Below are 9,078 nucleotides of genomic sequence, written 5' to 3'. Positions count from 1 at the left end.
GAGCGCGTGTGTATGTTTTGTGGGTGTGTCCATCACATGAGGTGATTGCATGGGGATGGGCTGATGGGATACAAGTGTGTTTGGGTGTGACCTCCAATTTAACCAGCACACACGCATTAGGCTCTGCCAGTTTTCTGTCATCCTCTCTGGTGTACAGGTTCAGAGTTTTGGTGCAGGTGATGGTATTGAAGCCTTTTCTCCCTGCATGTATGTGGATTTAATGTCCATGTGGGTGGTGGGTTTGGTCCTGTGAAAATGTTTGCTTGTAATTTCTTAGCAGTTTTCTGTCTCCTATGCATAGTATGCAGTGAACACTGTGCAGTTTGCAGCGAACAGTGAGCAGTGTGCAGTGAACAGCATGCAGTGAGCAGTGTGCAGTGAGCAGTGAACAGTGAGCAGTGAGCAGTGAACAGTGAGCAGTGAGCAGTGAGCAGTGAACAGCGTGCAGTGAACAGTGAACAGTGAACAGTGAGCAGTGAGCAGTGAACAGCGTGCAGTGAACAGTGAACAGTGAACAGTGAGCAGTGTGCAGCGAGCAGTGAGCAGTGAACAGTGAGCAGTGAGCAGTGAACAGTGAACAGTGAGCAGTGAGCAGTGAGCAGTGAGCAGTGAACAGTGAGCAGTGAGCAGTGAGCAGTGAGCAGTGAACAGTGAGCAGTGAGCAGTGAGCAGTGAGCAGTGAACAGTGAGCAGTGAACAGTGAGCAGTGAGCAGTGAGCAGTGAACAGTGAGCAGTGAGCAGTGAGCAGTGAGCAGTGAACAGTGAGCAGTGAGCAGTGAACAGTGAGCAGTGAGCAGTGAACAGTGAGCAGTGAGCAGTGAACAGTGAGCAGTGAGCAGTGAGCAGTGAACAGTGAGCAGTGAGCAGTGAGCAGTGAGCAGTGAGCAGTGAGCAGTGAACAGTGAACAGTGAGCAGTGAGCAGTGAACAGTGAGCAGTGAGCAGTGAGCAGTGAGCAGTGAACAGTGAGCAGTGAGCAGTGAACAGTGAGCAGTGAGCAGTGAGCAGTGAACAGTGAGCAGTGAGCAGTGAGCAGTGAGCAGTGAGCAGTGAGCAGTGAACAGTGAGCAGTGAGCAGTGAGCAGTGAGCAGTGAACAGTGAGCAGTGAGCAGTGAACAGTGAGCAGTGAGCAGTGAGCAGTGAACAGTGAACAGTGAGCAGTGAGCAGTGAACAGTGAACAGTGAGCAGTGAACAGTGAACAGTGAGCAGTGAGCAGTGAACACTTTACTGAGTTGATTAATAGTTTTACTGAAGAAAACAACAATTTTCCCTGAAGATGAGTTGATTTATTGGATATCAGACATCAGTAGATACAGAGGTGTCACATCGAAATGCACAATATCCAGATGAACTTAAACTCCACTCAGACTTTCATTCAAAAACAAAACAAGCGCTCCTCATGTCGCTGACACATCTCAGATTATAAATTAGATTCTGACGTTATTATAAATTCAATATTCACAAAAACTAACGTTTTAAATTGGATATATATCAAGCTTTCTCCAGTTAATAATGCCACTGATTTTAGGTTTAATCATTATCATACATGCACACACACATACACATACACACACGCACACATTCAGGCACAATAATAAAGATGAGTTCAGGAAAAAGGAAGAAGAGCAGTTTGTGTTTCATCCTGAGTGTTTTTCCCTCCACACTGACCTACAGGTACTAATTATTCTATGGTTACTACGGTTACTGCAGTTACTATGGTTACTGTTAGTACTACGGCCCTCTACCTGTCAGGGCCCGCCCTCTATGTGGCCCTAAACTCTTATTTCTATTAACATCTAGAGTTGATTCAGCAGAGTGCAACGACAATTACAATTTATGATAAACACACATTTCTAGCGGTCCTGTTCTGTACAGTGTCCAGCTCATGGAAAGTACAACGGTTCAAAAACACCTCATCATCGTCATCATCATATTAAAGTCCTGGAGTTTGTTTAAGTATTTATATCTCCATTTGAATTCATTCCAACTCACAATGTAATTTTCTTCAGAATAATTAGTTAGAATTTCAGATTTTGTAATATTTCAGTTTTCCCAAATGTCTTGTAAGAATGCAACATCATGTAATTTCTTGTCATTTTGAATTTGCCATAACCTATGAGTGTGTTCTAATCTATAAATGTGTTGTACCGTTTGTTCTATAATGCTCCAGAATAAGATGAAGGAGTGTATCTGGGCAGCACGGTGGCAGCAGGTAGTGTGCGTGCCTCACGGCAAGAAGGTTGCCGGTTCAATCCCCGGACAGGGCCTTTCTGCATGTTCTCTCCGGGTCTTCCTCCCACAGACCCAAAACATGCTCATTAGGTTAACTGGTGACTCTAAAATTACCCCCAGGAGTGTGAGTGTGAGTGTGAATGGTTGGGGACCGGTCCAGGGTGTACCCCGCCAGTCAGGGGACTTTACATCATAAGTTTGTTAGAGTGCCCCCCAGTGGCAGCTAAGCTCTCTGACGTGTGCTGTGGTCATGCTGCCTTCAGGATCTTCAGCCGCAGTGATGGAGCTCTGGAAGGGTTTTTGCACACATATGCATACACTTTTTATGATGACAGTATTTTGGACCAGCTGAAGTTTTAATATTTGGCATTCGTCCTCCTCACATATCATCAGAGGACGCATGCGGACTGATTTGAATCGTGTTGTCTTCTGGCAGCTGGGCAGTGAATGTTCTGATGACTTCACCCAGAGGTCTGCTGCAGCTGAAGATGATGTGTGTGTGTGTGTGTGTGTGTGTGTGTGTGTGTGTGTGTGTGTGTGTGTGTGTGTGTGTGTGTGTGTGTGCGTGCGTGCGTGCGTGCGTGTGTGTGTGTGTGTGCTGTTAGCTCTGTTACACAAGAGAAAGCTGGTGGTCAATATTACAATAGAGAGATAAATAGCTCATCGATAGCACTAATCAATAAATAAACCTGTTGATTATACAACATGAACACAATCCAGCTGTCTGATGTCACAAGCAGCTGTGACTCTTCGGAAGCGGCTGATTGGTTGTGTCCAGTGATTGGCTGGTCTGATCTGAAAAATTAGTTGGTTTCATCAGTTCCCAGCACAGAATAAAGCCTCTGATTGGCTGACTGGAATAGCATCACAGATTGTAGTTGGATGAGTTCAATTCCGAATGTCAGAGATCAGAGGTTGGAGGACTGTTTGATGCTGTGGAAGGACACTCTGCTCGGCGAGGTGGGCAGCGACGTGGCGCGCACGGCTCGGCTCCGGAAGGAGTGACGGTCCTGCCACCGAATCCAACGCTTCCTGACCGCAGACCGCACCTGCACACAGACAGACAAGTGCAGACACTGAAGTGTGATGGTGTGGATTTGCGAATAATCATAACCAAAAAAAAGGTCAGAGCGTAAAATAGCGCTGAACGCCACAGACACAAAGATCGAAGAAGAATCAGTTACCTCACTGTTGAGAAAACAGTAGAAAACGGAGACAAAAAAGCCCTGCAGAGACAGACAGACAAGGAGGGTTAGCTTCTAACTGTGCTGACTGCTAACCATGCTAGCAATGTAAATCAAATCAAATCAAATCAATCTTTATTTATATAGCAATTTTCATAAATAATAAAATGCGACACAAAGTGCTTCACAAGAGTTTAAAACAATATAAATCAAAATAGAACCACACTAGAAACCCATTCCTCCCACCCTCCATATGTACAAGCACCCACCCTCAACTACATGCGCACACACACACACACACACACACACACACACACACACACACACACACACACACACACACACACAGATTCTCACCACAGACAACAGCAGGGGTAACGAGACATGGCAAGGCACTGAGGATTGAGGAGAATGCCACCTTTGGGGTCGTCCACACCGAGAGTCATCAGGGACTGTGAGCACAGGGGGCACCCGCCCCCGGGCCCCCCCGACCCTGACAGACCGGCGGACCCCCACACCAAGGTAGGGAGTCCCCCCACCAGCCGGGCCGAAGGGGCCCGAGGACAGCACCCCCAGCACCAGATCAGACACATCTCTCAGTGTGGAGGACCCCCCGAGGAAACACTGGAATTAGAAAAGAAATGAAACATTTAAAAGAAGAAAAGTAGATAATAAGTAAAGTAGATAAAATAGGGTAAAATAATACAAAATATAGAACAGAAAAAAACATAAGATCAACATAAGATAAATGATAAAATGTAAGAAGATTTTAAAGGTCAGCTAAAAGCCGATTAAAAAGGTGTGTCTTTAACCTTCTTTTAAAAATATCAACAGTCTCTGCAGGCCTGAGGCTCTCCGGCAGGCTGTTCCACAGGTGTGGAGCGTAGTGGCTAAATGCCGCCTCACCGTGGCTTTTTGTGGTTTTAAAGTGGCTGTTGCTCATTAGTTTTGCTTTAGATTTTAAGGCTAGTTTATCTTAACCCTGGTTTCTGCTGTTTGCAAAGGCCAGAGATCAGACGAACCTGGAAGGACTCCAGAATGGAGTTAAAGTAGATGAAGACGATCTGAGCGACCTCGTCTTCTCCTCCAGGATTCACAAAGAACAACATGTAGGTGATTCCTAACAGAGGCAGCAGCACCAGAGTCGCCTTCACCGCCTTCCTGCAGGAACCAGACAATCACAGCATGTATCATATGTTCCATCAGAGAGGAAGGCACAGCAGATGGATTCCTTCAACTTTACTGTCTCCAACATGTGATGACAGCACAGTCAGTTTACTGTATACTTTTCATAGAAATCAACTCTACCTGAGTGTTCAGGTATTGAAGGCACAGGTACATCACAACACAGTAATCTGTAATGATGCTGGATCCCACAGTGTCTTTTACTGTGGCATTTGAAAGAACCCAGAAAGGAGTGCAGCTGCAGATAACTTGAATCTGGTTACACTGTGTTTTTACCTGTTGGTTCACCTGGTTTAAAGGTGCTTCTTGTGTTGTGGCTCGTACCTGTACTGGATGGTCTCTGAAGTCGTCGACGCCCTCAGTTTGGTCATCAGGATCCGAACAATGTTGAACAGGAAGACAAAGTTAATCTGAGGGCAAGACGAGATGGATGAGAGGAGTTCGAATGCCAACTTTCTCAGGGCAGTTTTGCTGATGTGTGCTGACACTCGCGTCATTTACTGTCAGCATGAAGCCGGAAAGCATGTTGAGTTTTTCTATATTAACTACTAAAACAGCTAATGCAGTCTGGACATCTCGGGCACAGGGTTTCTTATTTCGTTGGTTTTTACTAATGCAAAACAGTTATTTCTTAATGCATATCTTTCTTTTCTCTATCTGTAAAACAGAAAAATATTTTTGATAACTCATCCTGAACTTGGAGGCATTTATATGAACGTGCACAATCAGATTTGGGACAATGAGCTTATCTCAACCATCATAAGAAAACTGCTGTGGATGATGAACACTTGGAGCAGGTTTTCCAGGTTTGGTCAGTCAGTCTTGAGCACCGCTGAGTCTTTACAAGAGTCAGTCTAGGAAAGATCTGCTGTCAGCAGCAGACCGTCGAAACAGAGACACAAACTTGAGCGCTTGCCTCCTCAGAGTGGGACAGTCGTCAGGAAGTACAGACAATTTGTAGAAGTGGAGCAGAGGGAGGTTGTGTGCAGCTTTGAGCTCGTCGTTGCTTTGCAGTTTAGTGATTTCATGTTGTAGGTCGTCAGAAACATCAGCTGGTTCCACATTAAACAGCGAATATGTTGAAACCTCTAACCAAACACCTGAGGGAGTTTCCACTCAGCAGCAGATTCAGATGTCACAGTAAATAAGCTCATCAAGCTGAAGACTTGCCTTCTTGCTAAATGGTCAAACAAGTTGAATGAACAACAACAAGCTGTGTGTAATGTTTCACTTCAAACATTCCATGAAGCTTAAGACGTTTGTCTTCTCTGCTGAGGATTTTGCTTCATTGAAGTGGCTCAGAGTGAATGTCAGAGCTGCATATTAGCGAGAAGGAAGAACACAGATAATGCAGAGGACTGCATGAACTATCAGTGAGGAATTAAGAGCAAAGTTGTAGTCGGATGAATTTTGGGGGCGGCTCTTTGATCAATCAAGGGCATCAAAAACCGAGCAGGAGACTGATTGAACTGATGCTGACCGAACAGCCATAATGGATGTACTCATCGTCATGTGCTCAGATGGTCAATGCAATGTGCTCAATGTCAGTATGTACGACATTCTACCAAAACAGTGTGCACTGCACACACCTTCAAGACCTGCACACAATCACCATCACAAGGTTCCTGACTGTGAGACATTTACCTGCTCTGTTGTCAAACTGCTGCAGGAAAAAAGCCGTGCTGAGCAGGTTGAGTGAAGAGAACAGAATCTGTTCCTCTGTCTAGTCTCTGTATCATTTTGTGCACATTTCATGTCTTATCTTTCCTGTTTTATTTTGATATCACTAACCTTGTGTTTCTGTTTTAGGTTCACTTCCTGCACGCCCTTCCCCTGTCTCGTCACACCTGCTCCCTGATTGTTCTCCCCATCTCCCCTGATTACCTCTTGTATTTAACCCTGTCTCGTCGCCAGTTCGTTGCACTTCACAGTCCTCGTTCCAGCATTATTTCTTGTCATAGTCTGTTTCGTACTCGACCTCCTTTTTGTCTTGACCTTGCCTTTAGCCTCTCGTTCTTGGATACCTCTGCCTGTCGTCTTTTGATCTCCCGTGTACCGAACGCTGCCTGGAAATAAACCTGCCTTTTGCTTGAACCATCCAAGTTGTGCGTTTGTGTCCGCCTGTTCTGTGCTTTAAGTTCACGACACCACCCTGACAGAGACTCCACTGAGCGAGGAAGAAGCTCTCAAAGTAGCAGGAAAACGCTCGGCAGATTCCAAACAGGAAGCACTAGAATCCAGATTGTTCCTCAACATCAACACGCTGGTTAAACTGTGTCTCCCGCTGCCGTTGAGCAGAGCAGCATGTGAGAGAAGATTCTCACATGTCAACAGAATAAAAACCACGTCCAGATCTGCTCTGTCACTGACTCGTCTCTCAGCCCTGATCCACGTTCACCCGTCAGAGACGACCACAGAGACACAAAACCCAAAACCAAATTGAACTGTGGATGGGCACAGCTAATCTGGGACTCTACCAAGGACTGAGAGGAGCATCTTCATTATCTACCAGGCAGGACGCTGAAGAGGAGGACAGTGAGGAAGACTGTGTTTATTAAGTCCATGCTCTGTATGGACTGAGTACCAAGCGGCACCTCCAGATACTCACCTGAGTACCTGACTGAAACAGTTATGTGCACTCCTGATTATGGTCAAAGGACGCTTGAGCAGAATTCACTGCAGACGGAGGGAAATCTGCTTTTTCACACACAGAGACCAGCTCAGCTCAGACGGACGGTATTTAAGGTGGACTGTATTTAAGATGGACTGACTGTGTTCTTACCAGCAGGACCAGGATCATCGGGCCTTGGTAGATGTAGTCTGTATAAACTCCTGCTCTCTTTCCAAACCAGCACCTGTCAATTAAAATGCAACCACTAATCAGATCACTGGCAGTTCCAGACAAGAGGGAATGACAGAGCTAAAGGTGTATTAACCTGCAGGTAACCACAGCAACAATGCTTCAATAGATGTGACTGCTCACCTGCGTGGTCCGTACAGACAAGAACTTTGTTTTTCTGGTCATGTGACTTACTTCTCGTTGTCGTAGTAAAGCTTCCCAAAAGCCCAGGCCACTATAATAGGAAATGGAATACCTGCGAAAAGACAAACAGGTGTACGTGTAAGCTGATAGGAGGTCCGGCAGACAGACAGGTAAAGCTGTCGACGGGCACAGGTAGACAAACAGGTACAGGCAGACGGACCCCAGCCGATGCAGATGAACATCCACTTCCTTAGCTTGTCGGTGGAGTAGGTGAGAACGACGGCTGTGTGAAGATAACAACCTTCACCAAACATCCAGAAGAAGTTTGTCACATGGAAATAATTATAACCTGCTGTCACCAGTCTGCACCACACCTGAGGAGAAGAGGAGGAGAGGAGGAGGAGGAGGAAGGGAAGAGAGCAGGACAAGAGGAGAGAGGAGGAGGAGGAGGAGAAGAGTAGCATGTAGAGGAGGATCAGGAAAGAAGGAGGAGGTGGAGAGGAAACAGGTAAGTTATTCTGTTCTTTCAGTTTTACTCTGCCGGTCTGTCGCTGGGCTATGTTGTCTTGGTAACCTGTGAGAAAAGCAACGTGTCAATCAGATTAGATTGCACCATGTGATGTCAGTGTGATGTCAGAATGATGTCAGCATGTCACCATCTGAACTTCACAGCCTAGTTTCAGATCATCACCTCGTCTCCATGGTGACTTCTGTCAGGGACACGTCCACATGGTGAGTCTGTTAGTCGGAGTGTGTGTGTGTGTGTGTGTGTGTGTGTGTGTGTGTGTGTGTGCCTGTGTGATTACCTGGTTGCTCTCGGTAACAGCGGGATTCATTGTCAGTTGGACAATGAACCAGGTGGCGTTTCTCAGGATGAAAGCTGAGATCAGATTCCAGTGGATGATGTTCCTCAGACAGCGGATACTCCTGTGACACACACACACACACACACACACACACACACACACACACACACACACACACACAGTCGTGTCTCCACCACTTGTGGGGACATTAAATGGACTTAGGTTCCCTTCCTGGACAGTTACCTGAACCATGACCATGTGTGTTCCTTTGTTCCTTTTAACTCTCTGTTTGTTGCTTAGTTGTTCTTTAGTGTCTCTGTTTTGTGCTCTTGAGTCTCCCCCTCGTGGCAGTGGAGGTGTGGCCAGGCTGGTCGGGGGGGCACCTGGAACCGTCCAACTCATCATTCCTCTCCATTCAGGCGGCATGCCGGAGACGTCTCTGTGCCAGATTGTCCTCAGCTTTATGCTGGACTCTCCAGCTTTTGTCTCCAGAGTGTGTTCAGCTGTTCCGTCGTAGCCTTGTTCCTAGTTTGCCTGTTTGTTCCTCCTCTGGTGTTTTTTCCTGCCCGCTGGCCACAGCGTAGTTGATTTTTTGTTTCGGGGCTTTTTGTGTGTATTTGAGACTTTGTTTTTCTTTTTGAAGTTATTTAAATGATCAAACCGTTTTGTGTGAACGGCTCCCTTAG

At 46.1% G+C, this 9,078-nt stretch overlaps 1 protein-coding gene across 4 annotated transcripts in view; it reads right to left on the bottom strand.

Moving 5' to 3' along the window:
• Nucleotides 1-1,270: 1,270 nt before the first annotated feature.
• crhr1 (corticotropin releasing hormone receptor 1) overlaps nt 1,271-9,078 on the bottom strand; it is a 49,262-nt gene continuing 41,454 nt past the window's right edge. For 2 of the 4 annotated variants that reach the window (XM_070982156.1, XM_070982158.1), the window contains 8 exons: nt 8,393-8,513; nt 7,807-7,960; nt 7,638-7,698; nt 7,386-7,458; nt 4,928-5,013; nt 4,441-4,579; nt 3,419-3,460; nt 1,271-3,283 (listed from right to left, as the gene is read on the bottom strand). In XM_070982156.1, the coding sequence (XP_070838257.1) occupies nt 3,143-3,283; nt 3,419-3,460; nt 4,441-4,579; nt 4,928-5,013; nt 7,386-7,458; nt 7,638-7,698; nt 7,807-7,960; nt 8,393-8,513 (817 nt within the window). In that variant the 3' untranslated portion in view covers nt 1,271-3,142. Of the gene's footprint in view, nt 3,461-4,440; nt 4,580-4,927; nt 5,014-7,385; nt 7,459-7,637; nt 7,699-7,806; nt 7,961-8,392; nt 8,514-9,078 lie in introns of all 4 variants that reach the window. The other 2 variants (XM_070982154.1, XM_070982155.1) reach the window with 1 other exon arrangement.

Source organism: Chaetodon trifascialis, chromosome 15 (assembly GCF_039877785.1).
Source record: "Chaetodon trifascialis isolate fChaTrf1 chromosome 15, fChaTrf1.hap1, whole genome shotgun sequence".
In the NCBI taxonomy this organism is placed as follows: domain Eukaryota; kingdom Metazoa; phylum Chordata; class Actinopteri; order Chaetodontiformes; family Chaetodontidae; genus Chaetodon; species Chaetodon trifascialis.
Note: the sequence above shows the minus strand (reverse complement) of the source record. Positions and strands in the feature narration are given on the sequence as shown.